The 21,377-nt window shown below is 48.3% G+C and overlaps 5 protein-coding genes and 3 non-coding genes across 8 annotated transcripts; 2 read left to right on the top strand and 6 right to left on the bottom strand.

Annotated features, from left to right (window-relative positions):
* Positions 1 to 1,006: 1,006 nt before the first annotated feature.
* On the bottom strand, positions 1,007 to 1,651 carry BDV38DRAFT_279353 (ferric reductase-like transmembrane domain-containing protein; the record flags this gene model as incomplete). The annotated part of the gene is made up of 2 exons (XM_032059001.1): positions 1,007 to 1,268; positions 1,326 to 1,651. 2 exons carry the CDS (start codon positions 1,649 to 1,651, stop codon positions 1,007 to 1,009), a joined length of 588 nt encoding a protein of 195 aa, XP_031917517.1.
* A 2,289-nt stretch (positions 1,652 to 3,940) lies between these two features.
* On the top strand, positions 3,941 to 4,045 carry BDV38DRAFT_t54. Its single transcript has one exon. It is a non-coding gene; the product is annotated as a tRNA-Met (tRNA).
* A 582-nt stretch (positions 4,046 to 4,627) lies between these two features.
* On the bottom strand, positions 4,628 to 4,732 carry BDV38DRAFT_t52. Its single transcript has one exon. It is a non-coding gene; the product is annotated as a tRNA-Met (tRNA).
* A 1,840-nt stretch (positions 4,733 to 6,572) lies between these two features.
* On the bottom strand, positions 6,573 to 6,668 carry BDV38DRAFT_t51. Its single transcript has one exon. It is a non-coding gene; the product is annotated as a tRNA-Arg (tRNA).
* Positions 6,669 to 6,867: 199 nt separating this feature from the next.
* On the bottom strand, positions 6,868 to 8,277 carry BDV38DRAFT_237974 (Sec63 complex subunit SEC66). Its single transcript, XM_032053641.1, has 3 exons — positions 7,939 to 8,277; positions 7,555 to 7,865; positions 6,868 to 7,482 (listed from the first exon to the last, which is right to left on the bottom strand). Exons 1-3 carry the CDS (start codon positions 8,036 to 8,038, stop codon positions 7,081 to 7,083), a joined length of 813 nt encoding a protein of 270 aa, XP_031917516.1. The 5' UTR covers positions 8,039 to 8,277; the 3' UTR covers positions 6,868 to 7,080.
* BDV38DRAFT_237973 (chromatin segregase YTA7) lies at positions 8,278 to 14,504 on the bottom strand. The gene is made up of 3 exons (XM_032053640.1): positions 14,105 to 14,504; positions 11,890 to 13,973; positions 8,278 to 11,829 (listed from the first exon to the last, which is right to left on the bottom strand). Exons 2-3 carry the CDS (start codon positions 13,937 to 13,939, stop codon positions 8,900 to 8,902), a joined length of 4,980 nt encoding a protein of 1,659 aa, XP_031917515.1. The 5' UTR covers positions 13,940 to 13,973; positions 14,105 to 14,504; the 3' UTR covers positions 8,278 to 8,899.
* Positions 14,505 to 15,291: 787 nt separating this feature from the next.
* Positions 15,292 to 15,832, top strand: BDV38DRAFT_279350 (uncharacterized protein; the record flags this gene model as incomplete). Its single annotated transcript, XM_032059000.1, has 3 exons — positions 15,292 to 15,423; positions 15,576 to 15,702; positions 15,777 to 15,832. 3 exons carry the CDS (start codon positions 15,292 to 15,294, stop codon positions 15,830 to 15,832), a joined length of 315 nt encoding a protein of 104 aa, XP_031917514.1.
* A 138-nt stretch (positions 15,833 to 15,970) lies between these two features.
* BDV38DRAFT_279349 (putative C2H2 finger domain protein) lies at positions 15,971 to 18,967 on the bottom strand (the record flags this gene model as incomplete). Its single annotated transcript, XM_032058999.1, has 7 exons — positions 15,971 to 16,023; positions 16,082 to 16,088; positions 16,147 to 16,963; positions 17,021 to 17,725; positions 17,776 to 18,039; positions 18,113 to 18,864; positions 18,962 to 18,967. The coding sequence occupies 7 exons, from the start codon at positions 18,965 to 18,967 to the stop codon at positions 15,971 to 15,973; spliced, it is 2,604 nt and encodes an 867-aa protein (XP_031917513.1).
* Positions 18,968 to 21,377: the final 2,410 nt, after the last annotated feature.

Below are 21,377 nucleotides of genomic sequence, written 5' to 3'. Positions count from 1 at the left end.
TCAGTTTATGTGTTGCATGGGAGACTGCAGCTATGAGCTAGTTGGGGATGGAGACCCACATACGATTTATCTCCACAGGCGAATAACCAGTACAGGAGAGTGTCGGGATGGCCCAGGTGCTAAGGGCTGTGGGATTGGATTCTCTGCGAGTCATACATTTGGGTACACCGTCTCAGCCGGAGCGAATATTGGGTGGTACGCTCCTGGCTTCTCGGTGACAAAATCATGGACCGTGGGCGAGATCAAGACCTGTAATGCAGATATAAATGCAACGGTCTGTCTTTGGTACGATATGGCATATGTCAGTAGTGCTCCATTTCGATCCTGGGAGTTGGTTCTTCTAACACACCGTGACATACCGCGTACACAGTACAAGTCGTCAATAAGCACCTGTGTAGCTCGGTGTGTTCTAACCAGCCCACAGGGCCGTGAGTGTTTGGTGAACTTTTATTACAGTTGTTCTTCCACTGATCAGGTTGATTAGGCTCGTCATGAAGGCGCCAAACGTTAATAATGCCCGTGGTGGTCATTGGTACTGTGCATATGGCCATGACTGCCGTGGAGAAGGTGAAGAGCACTGGTGTCTGACGGAAGATTGCCCACCAACGGGGTCGTCTCACGGCTAAACCCAGGCCCGATACACACTATGTACCTAATTAGTCTACGAAGTACCCAGCAAGCCTACAATCTACGAGGTATATACAGGGCGATTTTCTGCACGTTGAGAGGCAGGGGTTATTGACTACTTCAGGCCCTACCGCTACTATATGTAATATGAAACTCTCAGAGCAACCGAGAAAGAATGTTTTGGTCGAGGTAAATAGGAGAGACTGTGGAATTTGCAATGTCAAATGAAACTCCAAGACAATGTACTGTACAAAACCATCTACTCGCGCCCATAACAGAAGGCTCGGTACAACAACGACACGCAGGATACAAATATGCGTACTGCTCCAGTTGGCCATCCAATCTCATTAGCTATCTCCATATCAGGAGGTAATGAATGTCAATCTATAGGGTGCTCAAGCCGGAAGCTGCACGAAAGAGTGGGGACGGAAGTATTTCCATAGGTCACAAAAGCAAATATGGCTGTGAGACGACTTAAGTGTCGGTGGAAGACATTAAAAGTATTGAAACACCAACCAGTAGCCCAAATGAAGACATTGTTCCGTCCAGCGAATAACCACACCCATGGCAAACAGGCATATGCGAACATGCTAGTCCGTTGAGCAACGTACTTCCATGCCTGCTGCGAAATGGTTGGCATCCTATGAGCATGTTAGTCGACGCAGTACCACATCATTTAAAAGCGCCATTGTCCGTACGTGGCATTTGGAATGAAGATGTCGTGAAACCCAAAGCTGAGGATAATACACATGATCCAAAATCCCCCCACCACGAGAATCTCCGGACGATTCGGGATGCTACATCCCAGGAATCGGCGTTGATGATACGATCCGAGAGCTGCAGGGACGGTGATGTAAGCCTTCCAATAAAGGCTAAGACGATCACATATTCCAGCTTTGTCTGGTAACTGCTGTTCTCGCTTGCGCTCCACATTTCCACTGCCACTTCCTTTGTAGATATGCCGCGATGAAGTCCATAAACGATGTAGTGTACCCATGAGCAAGATTACGCCCCAGTAGCCCATTACACTCCAGCTCAGCCGCGTTGATTTCGGTAATACTTGGTCTTTCGCTAGCTGCGATACATAGTCAGCGGTGTTGACCAACTAGCGAATCGAGAATATGTATCTCACATAACTGTGGAAGGCAACGAGATAGTATGAGTGTGACAGTAATACAGTCGATGTCAGCATCGTTCTATTATATTGACTGGTATCAACATGCGGAAGTTCCGCTAAGTATGAACTCGTTGTATTGTCCGATATCGCATCAAAATTCAATGGACTTCTGAGTCCCTGACAGTAATCTTCCCACAAATTTACCCCAGCAGACAGCTCCTTTTCCGAACAGTATAGCTTTGCGGATGTATAGATGGACTTTACTTGCACAGGGTTGTTGCATGCAGTATTTTGTGAGTAGGAGCCAGACCATGTCAGGGTTAATAGCGATTCATAAATGGAATAAAAACAACATACACCCAAACTGGAAGCAGAGAGACCACTCCAAGAGCGAGCGAGGCCTATGAGCGCAAATAGCGTAATGATATGATATAAATGCATTTTGGGCGAGAGACCGGCACTCGGAGATCTCTTCTTGAAAGTCCATACACCATTCGAGAATCTTCAACACCCTTGTTTTTATATGTTGCTTTCCACGTACCCCCTCCCATTGTCTCCTAAATTCAAATACTAGCAGCCATTTGGTCTTAGCTTTTGTGAATATGAGGAACCTCATTACCATCAGAGGAGGGAAATCATAATGCGTGGGGCGGGCCGTGGCGTATTGCACCTCGCACTTCAGTTCCATCTCGAAGCCAATTCTTGGTAGGGATTGAGTGAAGTAAAAGTGGGCTTCCTTTTCGTGTTGGATAGCAATTCAATAACCCACGCAGATCACGCTCCGTTCACAAGATTTGCGCCATTCAATGACAGCCTCTGCTTTCATTTCTCTCGAGCCATCCCTATATCCCTGCTCACTATGGGGTATAGGCGATCGAATGAGCATCACTAGTAGCGCTATTATGTAAAATCTACTTTTCATAAAGTACAAACACATGATGGCTATCAGATCGTCGATCAGATTAATAACTGGGCCCACATTTCTATGCTCGGCTTCCGAGTATATCTAAGGTGCATCGATCATCCCATCTCAAAAATTTGGATTGGACGATAATCTCACAGATCTGATCTGAGATAACTTTTACCTGAGTACCCAGTCTATTGAGGGTCATTCTACGCATGATGAGAAGCAAGATCGTCTCTTAAATAATATATTTGATTTATATAACAACTGCCTTACATGCATTTACTTGAACATGTCCACTTCTAAAACAGGTGGTGGACTACTTTTCAACGACCTCGTCGAGGAATGGATATTCTCACAATTAGAGGACTTTCATCGTACCGAGCCTCAATGCTAGATTCACTGAGCACAGGGATATTATGGTCAGCGACTACTACTAGGTTAGAGTGAAGATTCGAAAGATTACTCAGTCATGACTGGCTGAAGCTTTCCTCCGATACCCAAAAAGCCAACTCCAGACAAGCTTCGGATCAAAAATATTTCATCTTAGGGCTCCCCACGTACGGAAGATATCGCATCGATCTACCCAATAGAGTGGGATACGTTCGAGCACCGAAGAAACGTGACAAATAGCTTTCAGGAATACCGCTGTCATGGCGCCCTAGCCGCACAGAGAATAAAGAATGATAATTAGAATGCCATTTTGAGCTCCTGGGACTTCAAACTCAATCCTTTTTGTCAGCGATGTCATATCAGTTGTCTAATGCTGAGAAGCCAGTTTGAGACGACTCGACACACTTAGCTGGTTGTACTCTTACCCCTCTCTCTATCGTTGTCGTGTGACCCTCAGAAGCCAACAACTTTGGTTCATCTACATATCAACGCGGGATGATCAATAGTTCTGCAGGTCCTCAAACCAATATGCCCCAGATCAGCACATCCACAGTAATATGCATTACCTCTCCAATATAAACTGAAGCCATGCCATTGCTATTACTAGCTACCTTAGTCAACAAGGACATTGTCACAAAAGTGCATGCACGCTAGTATCGTTTAGGTACCCTACCGGCTACAACGAGTACCAATAGCCAAAGTGACTTTCGAGACAGCTGTTCTTATTCATGATCTACCCATTATAAAGAGTTTCCAACAATGTCTTTATATGTTACGGTACCATAACTGCATTCGTGTCTCAAGACCGAGACCTGGTTTCTTGGTCTGCATGACGTGTGATTTATCAAGTAGGTATTTGTGGATCATAAGAGCGTACTTCGCCGGTGAACTTCAACCAAGTTTCCATAGTCTAGTGGTTAGGACGGCGGTCTCATAGCAATATGACAATTCCTATCTAAAGGAGTTGCAATCCGCAAGCACGAGTTCGATTCTCGTTGGAAGCATTCTTTTTTATGTCAATATTTTCGATCTTCCACCATTTCTCCATACATTCCGTATGCTGTGTTCAAATAGCTTGCCATCAGGTCCACGTGCCAACCAGCTTCGATTTTTGTCTGCTACATGGTCTTCATACACTCATCCAGCAGCGCAGCTCCTTGCGTACATACACACCTGGCACATAGGACACTCTATATACTGCCTGGTCACCTACAGTGCGTGATATCTCTAGCTCAGGAGTCTGGAATGCCCTCTCTAGCCGCCAAAGGAGACCCCAGTAGTGGGCAGAAACTAAGGCCTACTGTCGCGGACCACCATTACATGGTCCACGGCCAGATGTGTTCGACGATCAAAATATTTAAGTACGCTGACTGATATCGCGACAGTCCCCAGGATGTCGCCAAGTGGATGAACTAAGCCGGCGGGAGATTGGAAAATTAATGCCGACAGGGTAGCATCCCTCTTGTAAAACTTGTGTGCATTCAGCTTCAGTGCATATCCACAGCCTGGCTTCGCGGTTATCTATCCTCGAACAACGGGAGAGGTGGGCTCACAAGAAGCCAAAAGAACAATGGGGAAAAAAAGAATGCTTCCAACGAGAATCGAACTCGTGCTTGCGGATTGCAACTCCTTTAGATAGGAATTGTCATATTGCTATGAGACCGCCGTCCTAACCACTAGACTATGGAAACTTGATATATTAATTAGTTTCAAGATTAAGTTACATAACCCTAACAACTTACACAGCCTTAATATATAGAAGCGCCAAGTACTTTCAGTCTTCAACTTGTTTACTTCTTTCTCTCTTATGTTAGATTGTATGGATGTTCTTTGAACTGTTGTGAGGATTAACCTATAATTGTCTTATTACTATCCTTCTTCCAGCACTAAATGTCTAGTACTCACGTAATGTTGCTTTGCTGCTGAGTTGATATATATATATATTGTGGGGGGAATATAGTGTTCGAGGTGCGATCTTGATTTCTATGGCATTTTGGTCGAGTGGGATTGACATATATGTACCTTGTGAGCCCACATATGTTTGCTGATATGATCCAGATAGGATATTTTCAAGGTACATCGCCAACCATACTCCTACCGGATGGCCTACACCCGTCACATACGGAGTAACCAACCAATTGCCAAATAGAGTCACAGATGAAACGTAGCACTCACCCCTTACTAGACGCAGGAGGCTCGACAAGGATCATACGGCAAGAATGGCACAATCGAGCGTCAAGGTCAAACGCAACAGGAACAGGTAGCTACCTATTTCGAGATTTAACGCTAGACATATAGGAAGGTTGAAACCAAAGTACTATTACAGAGGAGAAACTCCATATGAGCCAAGCTAATAAACACGCCTAAGTGACTAAAATTGCAGTGTATCCCGCCTGGAGATAGAATATCAATACCGAATCACTGATACGTTAGTCTGATAACCCCTCCTAGGAACCAAGACTACAGGACTGACACGTCCGAAGCCCGACACATAGGAGAAGGAAAAAGCATCCGAAGCTGTACAACATCTCTAGTCGGAAGATCACCAATAACAAGATGCCCTACATCAACCACCCCCATCGGGAACAACATCACCGCATACTGGCCATGTTTCCCAATAACACTCGGCACTAATGCCTTAAAGATACCCTAAACCAATCAGCAGACCAAGAAAGCATTCGGCTTGGGTCTACTGAGAAGCTTGGCGGGTACGTCAGCAATAGTATCTCTGGCAAGGATAGGTTACTGGTTACCAACATGGGGGTTGATCTGTACCAAGTTACACCTGGCAGATATCTCGTAGTCATGAAGCTGTGTGTCAGGATCTAGACGAGTGTTCTTTTACCGAGTGATATGGCCGTTGGCGAATTGCATCGTGAACCTGGCATAGCATGAAACAAGATGCCTTGCTTGTTTACTAGAGCGCATACACTGGATACTTAAGCGCTAGCCGAGGCCCAGTATAGATACTAATCTGCCAACCCCTACGCCCTCCCTCCTCTTTGCCATATAGACCCTAGTGTCCCGTAGCAGGGCGGGGGCTGAACACATCATTCCTTTAGCGGTAAAGTTGGCCTATCCACATTGAAACCCCACAGAACAAAAACACGAGACTACACAGTACAGGAGAAGTGGGATTGGTAGAACTTAAACGCTGGATCCTCTATGTGTCCTATACCGCCAACCTGGTTATAGCCCCCTAGAGTGTGGTACGGTTGACGGGAACCGCCAAGGGAGGTCTAGTCTAGTCTCATGCTATAGATATCTATCATCGCAAACACCAGGTACTTTCCGTCTGTCTATATCCACACTCTGTAGACAATGTTATTTGAGCTGGGGAATCCTGATAGTCGTATCTGGATGTCCATCAACATTTGCATGATGAGGTTGAAGTTACAATACTAATCGCGGCATAGTCGACAATCAGTATCACACCAGCAAATTTATCCTAGCAAAATGTATCAGAAGCCAGAAAGCATGAATTGGTCACCTCCACCTCCCAACCCAAAGAGAGCGACCAAATAAAAAAAACGACCGACCTGGGACTCGAACCCAGAACCTTCAGTTTTGATCTATTGACCAATGGCGTACTAGGAGACTGACGCTCTACCATTGAGCCAGCCGGCCTAGGATCTATTTAATCATGAACCATTTTTGACATTATCAGCCTGTGTTAAAGTTTGGCAGAAATAGCTCTCATACATTGATTGAACGCCGTGTTTCTAGAGGCGAAAGTATATTACGGAAGATAACATGGCGAGTTATTTCCGTGGTAGGGTGGAAGATTAATAGTATTTATGTGATGGTGACCAGTTGTTTCGCCCAGGGTATATTAACCCGCAAACCACTTTCTTACCAAGAATCGAGAAGTATCGTACACACAAATGTAACCAGGCAAGAAGCACCGTTATTGTCTCTCGTCTAACATCAAGTTATATTGAGCACACAAAGTACAGATGCGTATGATATAGAAGATGTAAGAGTATCTTTTAATGCATGAAAGAAACGGACGCGAAAGAAACACCCGAACGTGAAACCGTTATTTCTTGCCCTTCTTCTTTTTCTTGCTTGGGGACGCCGGACTACCAGGCTGATCATCAGCCTCGACCAAAACAGCATCGTCATCGCTTCCAGTTACCGAGGACGGTGCACCAGATGACTCGGGGGTCTTTGTTGCAGGGGTGGAGTTGCTGGTCGTAGTAGGAGTTGTGTCAGCTGGAGCTTCAGTATTTTGTGAAGGCGCAGTGGAAGTAGAGTCCTCGGCGTCCAATTCCTTCATGAATCCTTCCTTGATGCTGGCTCTCTTTTTTTCCCACCATTGTCGCTCCTCATCCAACTTGGCCTGCTGCTCTGCGATGCGCTCGCGGTAGAGGGTGTTGTTCATCATTTCATTGGCAGATTGGAAAATCGTTTGGCCCCAACCGGGTACATATGCGTTGGCCTATGTTCGAACCATTTAGTGACCACAACCTCAGGATGCCCAAAAGCGAAGCACAATGAGAGAGTAACTAACCTCAGAGACAACATCGCGAACCTCATCCTCCATCTCCTTCTCCGCCCTCTGGAACCGTTGCCACAAATCATCACCCACACTACCACGCTGAAGCAGCACAGCTAAAGCTTGTTTCTGACTGCGCAGGGCCAAAACCCGTTTAATATCTTCCTCTGCACGTCTTAAGAGCGCAGCCTTAAGCACCGACTCGGGTACAGCGGGCGCCTTCTTCTCCTTGGAAGTGGTCGCAGGGGGGTCAATGTGAAGAAGGGAGAAGTAGATATCTCGTTGGAGATGAGCAGGGAACCATGGTTCTAGTGAGTATGCCTTTTCTATATGTCCGCGAGGGGCGTTGGTTAGTATACTGAATGAACGTGGCTTTTATGTAAAAGGTGCTAGACATACGGGCTTTGCGCTTGCGGTATAATGAGGAGAAGGTTGCCAGGGAGCCGATTAGGACGCCTAGGTAGGCGAACGGCACGGCAAGACTGAGCCAGTTTACCATGGTATTGTATAGGACAGATATGGTTGTGCTGGAATAGCGATCGAATGGAGTTTAAATGTCGGGCGGGGAGTATTTAGGCTGGGGTCATAATATCGTCGCTGGTTGTCGTGTAAAACCTTTGCAGCGCTATTTGCAAATAATGTTGAGATTTAAAATTGCGCGCGACACCAAGCAGCACAATGTCGGAGTTGTATGAGGGAGAGAGAAATAATCTAATGTTCTCGCCGCAGGAAAGGGAAATCTGGTGAGGCGGTGATGATCGCACTTCTTCGGGAAAGGACAGGCTGGTGTCTTGGCCGCGTCACATGTTCACGGCCATACAAAGTATACGTTCAATTCTCCAGGGTCTATCAAACTCAACTCTAGTCACTGATGCTTTGTTGTCTGATGCATTTTATCTACAAACTTGTCCACAAATTTTGAAGCAGAAGAGATGCCTTAAAGCATACATGCACAAGCTCACTTTCGCACAAAAGAAAACAAACAATCCCTTAAGAATCCGTAGTACCAACCAAAAAAGAAACACACCGCAGGCTTTCAGAACAGCCATTTCGTAGATAATAAACAAGATAAGAAATGTAAACAAGATAGGTATAATCTGAGAGTAGAAGATATAAGAGGATCAAAAGGGGAAGAAAAAAAAAAGTCCTAGAGCCAGCATTGACTTCATTACACAAGTCCATTGTCAAAGCACGCAAACACCACTAATTCAACCCTATACCAAGCGAAGAGGAAAATAATGGGCAGGAAAGAAAGAAAATGGAGAAAGAGAGAGGGTGAGGGAGGGGGGCTGAGGGGTCGAGGCAAGGAAAGAAGAGAGAATTAAGGGTTCTCTTTCTCTTGACGGGGGCAGCAATATGGTTACAGGTGTTCGAATGATGAACCTAATTGTTCCTTCGTCCTTTGACTGATAGGACCAATTTCCTGCATCGCCTGCATGTCTTCGAGGATCTCATTGAATGAGTCACGAATTCCAGCGGCCACTTTGCTGCGGTTCCATTCACCACGCGTGCGCCACAGATAATCCATTAGGCTAGTGTTGATCTGCTCAAGTTGCTCCACCGAGCAGCCACTAGTCCGTTGGGTGAGCTGCTCGTGCAGATTCTGGATGTACTCAGAGTCCACAATTAGCTTTGGTGAGTGGTCCTCATCGTTCAGTATCGAATGGAGATTGACTGGAGGATGAGAAGACGGCTTTGTAGATTCATCGAAAAGAGGCACGGGTGGCTGTGTTTTCAGTTGCGACTGACTGCCATTCACATGGTGTCCAGGTTGCCAGTCTGCGTTTCCGGGGAGAGACTCACGGGGTCTTGGTGACGGCTGGCTGCTGTCACCTTGCTGCGTGTCTGGTAGATGCTCTTCTAATCCCACCCGGTCTGGGTATTGGGTAAGGTCAGGGAAATCGTGCCTTATTGCTTGACCCGTTATGGGGCTTTGTGTATAGTTTGGACGGAGAGATGATTGATCCGACGATTTTTGGCCCGATGTTGTCTGCGTAGTGGAAGCTTCGTTGGCGTAATCGTGTGGCTGAGATCCCGGAGCCATTGGGGTCATCGGCTCCTTCTGTGAGAAGCTCGAAAGGCCTGATTCGCGGCGTATTTGCTGGGAAGGCGCTGTATGGGAATACGGGGGTTTCGGCTGCGCAGATGGCCCAAATGAACTGCCCTGCGTGTCTCTTGTGCCTGAGTGGTCCTCCGAATTAGTCATGTAGACATCACCGTCCCCATCTGGCCTCGACTCATGTGAACCGTTGCTTGTCGGTCCATGGGCGCTCAGATCATTGAGATCTGAGCCTCCGCTTTGATGGTAGCCGTTGGTCAAGAAACTTGCCGTTGATTGTCGTGTCGGCGTCACCGGTCTGGCCTGCTCCTTGGGAGCGAGGTCGGGGAACGTCTCGCCCAGTACCACAGGGCCACTCGACGGACCGGACTCAGTATTACCATGCGGTACATTATGGTTCGCCGTATGGCCCAAAAAGCCTCCCTTTTCCGCTTCCTCAGCCCTCTTAGCCTTTTCAGCTGCGGCTTTCTCCCTTTCTAGTTCCCGAATGTAGACATTCTCGCATTCTGCGACGAGCTGCGGCTCGGCCTGCTCGATGGTGGAAATATCAACTTCAACGTTAGACAGAAGCTCGTTAGCTCTCAAAATTCTCTCTTGATCGCCGGTTTGGCGTGCATCTTTGGCTAGTCGCTTTATATCAGCTAGGAAGTCACTGGGCCGTTTATAGTATCCATTGGAGAGGCGCTTTTCGATGGTAACGATTTCCATATTGTAGAAGAATTTACCTGACACGGTTTCCCAGAGCCCCGGGATGCCGTGCTTGTCATAAGCCTTCTCGAATGGCCGGAAGGTAGTCCGCTGTTCAATTGGTAGATCGCTTGTGACGATGTTCGGATCCTCTTCTTCCCAGAGGTACCGGATCTGAGACTCATCGATCACACCGGTTCTGAACCGTTTGTACTTCTTGATCTGGTCCATGATAGGCTGGATCCTGATCTTCAAAAGATTCAGCGTTTGGTGATCTTTCTTTTTCTGAGCTTTTAGCTGCTCCTTAGTGAGCGGCGTTGTGGGCTTTGGCGGAGGCGGAGGCGCAACCTCAAGGGTCTCGAGTACCCTCTTCTTACGGTTCTCAGGATCCGGAAAATGTACTGGCGAGGTTTTGATGTACTCGACTACCTTACTGAAATACTCGTACCGTGCCTCGTTTCCTGGTGCTTTCAGGTCGTAGAAGTTTCTCTTGGAAAACCCAAACATTTGCCGCAGCAACCCGGTCTCCGTTTCTTCTCCAGTAAGCTCCTGGACTCCAAGAAGTAAGACAGGATCAGTGGGAGGGATCGACCGCAGCAAACCCAAGAAGGTGGAGAGAACGGCTTGCCCAACGGTTTCGAACCAACTTTCTATGTTGGGAATGTAGATTACACTTGGCCTATGCCTCTTGACCTCTGCAAAGAGCTGTATGACAGCTGCTTCCGGGGACCGAGTTGAATCACTAAGGAGAGTCGGCAAATCGAACGATTGCACGTGCAATCCTTCAAAGTAATGCAAAATGGCAGCCGCCAAATACTGTTGGCCCATGCCCATCAGTCCGCGAAGAAGCATTCTGGGCCTGAAAACTCGCGACCGGTCGAATTCCTGCTGCATCTGCTCACGTTGGAAGCTTCCCGCGCCCTCGGGCTCTTCAAATTGTGCTTCTTCCAGAGCAGTGAGCCGCTTTCTTTGCGGAAGAATTTCGGAGAGCAGGGCTCTAATGTCCGCCAGAGGATAACGTAGTAAGGGTTCGACTTCCTTTGGGAGCGGCGAGGCCCCGGATGAAGTGGACCTCTCTGATGATGGAACCATCTTCTTGATGGCGAGCATGAAGTCCTTGGGGGTGACATCGATATTCTTCGGATCGATAAGCAGCTTCCTATCGGATTTGTAAATTTGGGGATATCTTCTTTGCACTGCATTAAGGGCGGCTTCTGTGCAAAGAGCGCGAAGGTCGGCTCCTCCATAGCCCTTGGTGATCTCAGCCAGCTCATCCTTGATATGGCCCGGAAGAGGCGGATCCCAGCCCTTGGTATGGATATCGAGAATAGCGCGTCGACCTTCGGCATTCGGCAAGGGGAAGTAGAACTCTCGATCAAAACGACCCGGACGGCGTAGAGCAGGGTCAATCGAATCAGGTCGATTGGTTGCACCAATAACAATGACCTGGCCACGGCCATCCATGCCATCCATCAACGCTAGCAGAGTAGAGACGATAGATGCATGGATCTGTTCCTGCTTGCTTGATCTCACAGGAGCCAGACCTGGAGGTAGACAAGTCAGTAATGTTACTAGGACCCGTTCTTCAGTTGTCGTTCACTTACCGTCAATTTCGTCGAAAAAGATAATGCTAGGCTGCGTTTTACGAGCTTCCTCAAATAGCAGTCGCAGCTGCCTTTCAGCCTCTCCCACCCATTTGCTTAGTGCATCGGCACCTTTTCGCATATAGAATGTGACTTTACGACCCTCGGAGCTGACACTGTTCGCTAAGGCCCTGGCCAAAAGTGTTTTACCCGTTCCAGGAGGACCGTGGAAGAGAACTCCTCTAGGCGGCACAATGTGGAAACGTTGGAAGATCTCCGGGTATAGCAGAGGAAGGGACACCATTTCCTTCAACTGATCAATATGTCCCTGCAAGCCTCCAACACTATCGAAATTGACACTCATATCCACACCTAGTGGGTCTGCATCCGCAAGCGCCTGCTTATCCTTGACTTTGCCCAGGTTTGCCGGTGTCCCTGAGAGACCCTGCGCAGCGTCGTGTGTTTGAGTCTGGCCGGGGAGAAGACCGGTGCCGTGTGGCCCAAGAGCAGATCCCACACCGGCGACGGAGCCACGTGGGTGATGCAACCCTTCATCATCGCTGCTATCACTGTCAACGCCTCCAGTCGCAGCAGGTGCTCCGGGCGGAGCCAGAATCGCAGCTGGGCCACCACCTCCGAAAGGCCCGTAAGTAGGGAATAGGGTGCGTTGCCAGCTACCGCCGCCACCACCCCCGCGGCCACCACGGCGCGAGGGAGACTCATTGACTTCGTTCTCGGCTTCCTCGATCGGTAGAATTAGGTCTGGCCGTATGATTCGATAATCCACATCCTTGCGGCTGCGCCGAGGTTTTTCATACACAATATCCGTCTGCAATCTTCTACGAGGTCGGCCACCCCTCAGATCCTCAAGTTCTTCTGCGAGTTCTTCTGCGATGTCACCTGCCGCTTCGGATTGCCCACGAGATCGAGACGCCCTCTTGCGAAGCCCAGGACGCCGTCCGGCGGTGCTGTCCTCTTCATCATCGCGTGCTTGACTGGCTTTACGGGGAGAGCCGTTGGATTTTCCGGTCTGGGATACCTCATCATCATCGTTCGAGTCTTCCTCTTCGGGTTCAAAGTCGCTCTCCTCATCATTTGGTCGCTTGCGTTGAGAACTCTTCGGTTTCTTTCGGCTGGAGCGACGAGGCCCTGAGGGTTCCTCTTCCTCTGGCTGCTCGACCTCCTCGATTTGCTGGCTTCTGTTTGGACGAGTTCTTCTCCGTGTTACTGGGCCCTCATCTTCGTCTTCATCCTCTTCGTGCTCAGCACCCTCGTTCTCAGACTCGGGAACAAATCCCTCGTCAGCTTCTGCCTCTCCTTGCTGGCCAACCCCAGCGGATATGGGCCCTTCTTCGAAGCTGGCCTGCGCACTTTCCATAATCTCGATCTGAGAGCCTTTGATTTCTGTTGTCTCTTCAATATACTCTTCCTGCTTCTCCTGAGTCTCTTCATCCTCTTCCATAACCGTAGGAACCTGCTTCGATGAGCGAGATCCGCGGCGATTTGGTCGTATTACTTCAGCCTCTGGACTATGTGTACCTCGTTCGACTGTTTCCACATGGCGACCTGAGTTGGTGAGCGCGTAAATGTCTTCCGACGCGCCTCGTGTACGTCGGGTGACTCGTCGGTTTCCTTGGTCCTGTTGTGGCTGTCGCTTCAAAGCATCACCCAATTTCAGCGTGACCACGGCAGTTTTGCGTTTCTTTGGTGAAGCATCTTCTGCTTCATTGTCGTCCTCGATGCTACTTGAATCGGCTTCATTATAAAGTGGTCGGTTCGTGGCCGCCCTTCGCGCGACTAGGCCTCTTGCATTCCTCTGAGCGTTGACATCAACTTCTTCCTCCGACTCTTCATAAGACAATTCCTCATCCTCACTGAAGAAATCATCATCGTCAGACACAATGTCATCGTCGGAACGGCGACGAGCTCTCTTCTTCGATGGCTTGGCCTTCTTCCTCGACTTGGAACGCGAGACGGAGCGGCGGGATGAGCGAGGGTGGTCGCTGTAGTCGTCATCGTCCGAATCGGACTTGTTGACGATTTCTTCGATTGAGCGCTTCATACGAGCCATGGTATCGCGCCAGAAAGGCTTGAGGTTTGGATCTCTTTTGATGATCGCCATGTGAGCAAAAACGAATTGGTTTGAGACAAATTGCCACGTGATAGGTCATTGAAGACACGAGAGATTCGCGCCCGGGGAGGCTGGTGGGGATGTAGGGATATCGATGGAACTCACCAAAGACTGAGTGAATGGAAAAGTAGAACGTATTGTCACGTTAAACAAAAAGTAAACAGACCCAAACAGACACTGCCATTCAGCACAAGACAATGGTATTGTTTCTCATGCAATCCGACAAAGACCTAAGCTCCCCTGCAGACAGACACGATGCATCAATGTTGGGGGGACGACGTGCCGCCCGTGGACAAGAAACGGTTATATATACCACGGGGCTACGGCGAAGCGCAAAGCGCAGGCCCCGGGAGAGAGAAATCGCAGTGAATCTCACGACAAAGGCCAGTACGGGAAGGAAAGGGCCGATCGCATCCAGTGACTAAAAAACAGGAGATGGCGCACAAGAATCAAAAACGAGCGAAAAACGAAACGGTCAAATGGGCCAAAATCCACGCTGCCACACAAGTAACAAACATCGAATAAACGGGCGTGGGACAAGAAGATCGAAGGGCGGAAAGACTTCGCGCACGCCTTTTGCCTGGCCTGCTCCAGCCACAGCTGGCCGTCCGGCTAGTCCTGCCATTCCCGGGGGCACGAGCCACAGACTCGCGCCGCAGCTAGGCCTCCTTTGGGGTTAGCGCTCCGCCGCACGTGCCTTCATCCGCGTCATTTTGCCCATTTTGCTCCACGGCGGCAGCAAACACCACTCCGTTCCATCGATTTTCCGTCGTTGTGTAAAAACACAACAGCTCAACCCTTTCATCGTCCTCCCTTTGCCGCACCATCACTCCCTCTTCCCAACCACGTAGAGCCCACTAGAAACCATCTGTAAGCCTAGTTACAGTAAAGCTCTAAGCTTCGATGCGCAGATTCGGTCAATATCGACCGCTCTCCGACCGGATTTCGCCGTAGTCCAGGGCGCAAAACCGAGGTGCCAACAGATGGAAGAAGGAAGAAATAGGTTGGTCAGGAACCTCGACCTTTCCCCAAGTCCTCGAAGCTTATCGTCCTTAGGCTCCTCCCCGCCTGTCCATCATGATTTAATGCAGAGCCGCTTGCCTAATGCGGCTTTAGCGACGACTCTGTCATGTGATTGCTGAGTCATCGATTCTTCTTCCATCCACGACTCAGTTTGGCTTATATATATATATATATATATAAATATGCACCCCGGAGAACCAGAATCAATCCACTACCTCTAATCTCGGCCCATAAAACTTGACCAGACAATACCTATTTCCCCACCCAATATGTTTCGCCGGTTGCCATTAACCCGTCCCCCACCAACTTGTTTCGTCTTTACTGCGTCCCCATCTCGCAGACCATTTAGCACCACTGGGAGCAACTTGAACACCAACGAATCCAGTTCGTTCAAAGAAGGGGTAAGTGCTTCCTAGCTTTTGTTGTCGCCATTGTCGTAAATTAAGTCATGGACCCATTGAGACAAGGTCTCTATAAACAAAGACACTTTCATATTACCTTCAAGTTTGGAAGGCCAAATAACCAGATCCCAAAAAAGGCTAACTCATACCAGGTATCTCGGTACAAACTTTTCGCAAGTCCGTTTGCCAAGGTCTTCTTGGGAGCCATTTTCACATACCAAGTGATTTACTGGACATGGCTGAAACTTGAAATGGATGAGTCGAAATATATCAAGAATCGTATGTGTTTATTGAATTTTCCTATTATTTTTCTGTTCTTTGCTTCCCGCATTGTTCCTAACAATTCTTCACAGAAGAAGTGGCGACTCTGGAGAAGCAGGCTAGGGAGCTGACGGGGACCCAAAAATAAGGGATCCTTATTTTAACCTATGTGAACAGTGTACTGTATATACCCCGTATGTCAATGTAAGATCTGACGCTACTCTCATATCATTTAGAGCTAGTTTGGTAGGCTCAATATGTATGTACGGTATCCTTTAAGAGGATTCTATATATCCATTAGGCCGAGGCTGGCGCTCACTCCCACAATTGCCACAGAAGCTATGTGGACAGTATAAGCATTGAGCGGTATAAGACCAAGAAAACGGACCCTGCGTACACTGACACTGTTCTTGGGTTAGCCTATCCTTTGTCTCCAAAACCAACTGATCTGGAATAACTTACGCAGTAGACGAGGTTCCCATAATGGGATTGAATGGCATCATCGGTCTTATATCTTTTCTCCATGGCCGGAATATCTGCCCGAACGTAGTAGTCTGAAGACGGTTGCGGGGCGGAGAATTTGCGTTTTCGTAAGTTCGTCTGGTCGGAAAGAGAGTTAAACATAGGAAAATTGTTTTCGAAAGGAGTGTTCACTTGGCGAAGTGAAAGATCATGTACTTGTTCTGGGGCCGCCATCGGGGTTTCATCCCGTGGGTTCTCCCCCTCAGAGTTACAGACACTGCCGACAGTCTCATCGTCGCTCACATCATCTGCTGGAGGCTCGCCATATCCATCTTCGTGCGTTCCGATTGGTTCCTTTCCTTCGCTGCGTTCTCGGCCTTTGGTCAGATGCCCCGAAGGGAGGAGCCAATCCTCGATCCGCTCGCCATTTTTGAAGTGCTCAGAATCTATGTGATTGAAGCGCTCATTCCACGCGGCAAGACCCTGGCCCTTTAGTGGGATGATGTCGCGACAGAAGCCGCACCAGAATTGCGACTGCCCGTGCGGACCGATGCTGTTTTTGGCCAGTGCAGTCTGCACCTCATTATCTTCTGCATGGTGATGCTTTTTTAGGTGACGGGTATATTCTCCTTGGTCGTAGAATAGGCGAGCACAAGATCTATCCCCTTGCGTAGCATCGGGAAGGGTGCAGCGCCAACTCTGCAAGGGAAAATGCTGGGAGTTCTCGTGTCGCTTCCAGTCAGCTTTGCTACCAAAGGTCTTGCTGCATTTTTCAAATGTGCAACCATACGGTCGCTCATGGCGCTTCTTATGTTTCCTTGAAGTTGAGATGTTAGGACTCTATTCCAGATAAAAGCGACGTATGTTCACCTACTTCATTTCGCAGCGCAAACGCGTGCGCTTTGTGCAGAATTCACATTGTATCCAGCCTTTTTTGTCGGACTTACTGTCAGGCACCGCCTGCGAAGCAGCCTGACTAAGTTCTGAGTTCCCGGACACCTGGTCTAAAGCTGCAGATAGAATCTTTTGCATCATCTCCCGCTTCTGGTCGGATAGTCCGTCATCCCGCTCAAGTGTCTTTACTTTGTCACCCATATGGTGGCTATGTCTGCGCTGGCTGTTACCGCCATCATTGCTACTGCTATTCATCATTCTTGCCATGACGTTGACCATGTTAGTAGCCATCTTGGATACCATGTTTTCCATACTATCAGGTTGGGAGTATCCTAGGCGAGAAGAAGTCGAAGGGTCTAGGTCCGTGGTTGAGCTCAGATTGAGGTTTGTCAGGGCCGGTAGTTCAAGGCGCTGCGTAGTATCTCTTGCAGGCAGCCTTGGTGCACTATCCAAGGTAGAATATCTCCGTTGAGTCTGGGGGTCCTTAATTGGTTGAAGGCTTGACTTATTAGATGGCCGAAAGACAGGCGTATCTGGAGACCGCAAGCTGTAAAGGTCCTGACCGGAATCCCTCCTGACATATTCTGATTCAGAAGCAGCAACCGTGACCTCATCCGAGAAGCGGTCGGCAAAAGATGAAGGCTCAACTCGTGGCTTCACATAAGACTCATACCAATCATGCGACCTGGACGAGCTTAATTCTTGCTTTTTCTAACGTATTCACAGACAACTTACCTTTTCAGCAGTTCATTGGTATCCTCGTCATTGTGCATCCGGGAGAGATGCTGACGGAAGTTGTCCAACCGCGGCCATTCTTTACCTCGGCGTGGACAGTTACTCCCAAAACACATGTACAGCACTTTAGGGCCGCGCTCTGGTTCCTGCTTGTGGACGCACTTTTTATGTCGTGCAAGGTCATTGATGGTGCCGAAGCCTTCCTTCCGCGTACAACCGGGCTCGTCGCATTTGAACAGCTTTCTGTGTCTCGCTTCATGTTTCCTGCTGCTAATCAACTTCATGGCTCCTTTGCATAGTAATTTTGGCAAAACATGCTTGCCGAGAGGAAGCATACCTCTTGTCGGATGGACACTTGCCCGTCCAAGGGCAATTGGGGTAATCACATGTAATCACGTCATGACACATCAAAGATGGTGATTCTGCTATCTCCAGCGCATCGACAACTGTATCACCACATTGGGATGGACCGAGGTCCAGCATTGACGCTCGATCTTCTTGTTCATGTTCATGCGGCGCCAAGAATGGGCTGCTGACGGAATCAACCGCGTAAGACGACGTGGTGACCGAACGCGTGGTACAGCTGCGACTACAGTATCCCGAATCTGAGGGGTGGAAGCCATTATAATGGCTGTCGCTCTCGGAAGTTGCGCTATACTGCCCCGTTGAATTTTTGCGGCCACCCTCAGGCGTTTGCTGAAGCTTATTCGCATTAGGAAACACCCATGCCGACGTGTTCACCGGCACGCCCGTTACTTGAAGCGGGTTCCACGCATCTTGATTGCTCGTTAAACGCGGGTGATGGTACTGAGAAACGTCCAAGCTGGGTTGAGGCGGTGGTGGCGATGTTTGCTGCTGATGTGGTGGCCATTGGTTTAACATAGATAGATGGCTGTGCGGGATTACTGCGGAGTCGGGACCGAACTGCAGGCCCAGAAAAGATGCTGGATCGCTTAGAGCGTATTCAGAGGTTACAAACCCATCCGATGAGAACTCTAACTGCGGTGACGTTGGTGCGACCTGCCGGTCCAGCATGCCTTGGAGGATATCCCCCGAGTTGTCCCAAGTCAGTCTTTTGGGGTTAGGCTCCTAAGGCAAATGGGCATAGTTAGTTCACTAGTCAAATATTTCCCTGACGGTTGACAATTGAGGTAGGACTAAACGAGACCGGACGATAGTCACATACGCTCATAGCTGTCAAGTCAGCTGTCTAAAATGACCTTCCCGATAATCGTTTCCACGTCTAGGATGTATTGACAAGCCAAAGTAGTGGGGGGTGGTGCGTCAGGATAGCGCGTGAGTTGAGTAGCGGAGTGATTTATATAAATAATTAAAGCGCTCATAGGCCATGGGTCTAATGTAGTTTCTTTTAGGCACTATCCGCAGTCAAAATGGTCTTCTTGTAGAAATGATGATAGTTGAGACCAGACCAAACATAGTCAAAAAGAGAAGCCGATGAGAAAGTCGGGCAGTGAGGCTGAGTAAGTTCTGAGATGAAACATAGACTGGGATGGGACCGTGAAGAAGATCCGTTTTTAAATAGAACAAGGTTAATTAACACACTCCCTATATATAATTAATAAAAGAAACGACAAGGGAAGACGAGAGTGAACACTAATGTCAACGGCAGAAAAGAAGGGAAAGGATAGACGATGTGATCGACGGGCCGGTGGTGGACACTAACTAAGTCCATCGCCAAACCCCACGCGATAACGTGTTCAAACTTCAGAGAGAAAAGGGAAAGAAAGATTCCCACATTGACAGGACAGGAGAGAGGAGAAGAGGAAGGGGGGGCACCCAAGAGTACGTACTGTCTGTGCATCCATACGAAGGGGCCAATCAGTGGGAGCTGGACTGCAGAGTCCATTAAAGCTCAGAAGTAGACAGTATTGGAGGAATGGGGGATTGAGGATCTTCCAAAGAATGAAAGTTGATTGATTCTGTGCTATTCTTGTTTGGGGGTTGAAGGGGAGATGAGAGCTGAGGAGGGGAAATTAACGTGACCGCTCTCAACCCTTCATTAAGATCTGTCATACATCAGCGACAGAAAACAGAATTTTACTGATTTACTTCTTTTTTACTTTTTCCTTTTTGTTCATGTCGCATGTATGTACATACATACATATTACTTTCATTTAGCTACCATACCATCTCACCATCCTTTTCCTTTCTTCCCAGAACAATTTCGTCAGAAATGGCTCCAGGTACATAAAGAGAGAGAGAGAGAGAGAGAGAGACGGAGAAGGTATGTACATACAGGTTCCTAGCATGCAGTAGCTGATTGCAGAACAAGCTCTCTCGAGCTACCCCTGGATAGTCGGATCGGACGAGTAGAATGTGATTAGATCAGATAGAGAGGCATTACAGCCTCAGAATGCCCAAGGTATGGATGTACCTATACGTAGGACCCTACTATCTCCATAGCAGTATGGACTATGGAGCATCCAACTTCATTGTCCAAATGAGGGGGGAAAGGGCGAAGACCCTCGGGCTTCCCACCGTCGATCTCCACATCGGGAATTGAGTCCCCGGGATTCGTCAGCTGAAACGAATGAGGTTCTTGACTAATGGCAGGTAAGCTACTTACTTAGTTCGGAATTCTCTTAAGAGAACGAAGGATGGAATGTAAGGGGGCTCCATGGCACGCGTGGTATGTGGTCCGTGATTGGCAAGCGAAGGAAAATGAGAAGGACTCCATCGGCATCATGACAACCAGCATGAGAACCAATAACACACGGACAACAGCGTGGCTGTGCCTGTAAGGATTACAAAGTTCCCTCAAAAAGACTTCATCATGCGAGAAAAAGAATTTTATTTTTTCTTTTTGATAATTAATGTTGTATTTTTTATCTCGGAAAAGGGACATCGGCACCATATACCGACCACCACACCTCTACTACTAGTACTCGTACTAGTACTAAACTTGCTAATCTGGGCTAATATCCAAAGTACGAATCTCATTATTGCTGATTATTATGATTACTCCTGTACATCACTCCAGCTACCACCTAATCTTATTTACTAGCCAACGGTCTCATTGGATCTGCATTCCCACCCGATCTCGTGGAAATCGTATGTTATCAGCCCAGACCCTTAATCCAAAATATATGGGTAATTTGTCCCTGTGATTGGCTGCCTCGGAAAGCTGGACAGAATTCATTCCATCTATTGAGTGTATCCCTGGCTGGGATCTGTAGTCGTAGTATGGACATATTACTCCTCGTTGAACGACTTTCAGATCACGCAGATAAGCAATGTCCGAGGAGTTGCGTCTGCCATCCCCTCATCGAGGACCTCCACCTCCACCTCACTGTCAAAGCCAACCTTGTCGTCTTCACAGAAGGTTTGGCGTCGAGAAAATAAAAAACCTTAGCGGACGAACACCCCCAAAGTATTCCGTCAACTGAAAAGTCAACCCCCATCCCATTTTGTCGATCCCCTTCAAACTCGTGTTTATCTTATTTTTAAGTTCCACTCTCTCCTCCTGAATTCCTTTTGTCGTTTGGCTTCTTATCCGCTTTTTTATTATTTTCTTTTCTTTTCCTTTTTTTGGGGGGGGCGGGGTCTTCCGCGGCAGCCAAAATCATCCATCGTGGTCTCCC

This window comes from Aspergillus pseudotamarii (assembly GCF_009193445.1).
Source record: "Aspergillus pseudotamarii strain CBS 117625 unplaced genomic scaffold BDV38scaffold_8, whole genome shotgun sequence".
In the NCBI taxonomy this organism is placed as follows: domain Eukaryota; kingdom Fungi; phylum Ascomycota; class Eurotiomycetes; order Eurotiales; family Aspergillaceae; genus Aspergillus; species Aspergillus pseudotamarii.
This window is presented reverse-complemented; position numbering and strand designations above follow the sequence as displayed.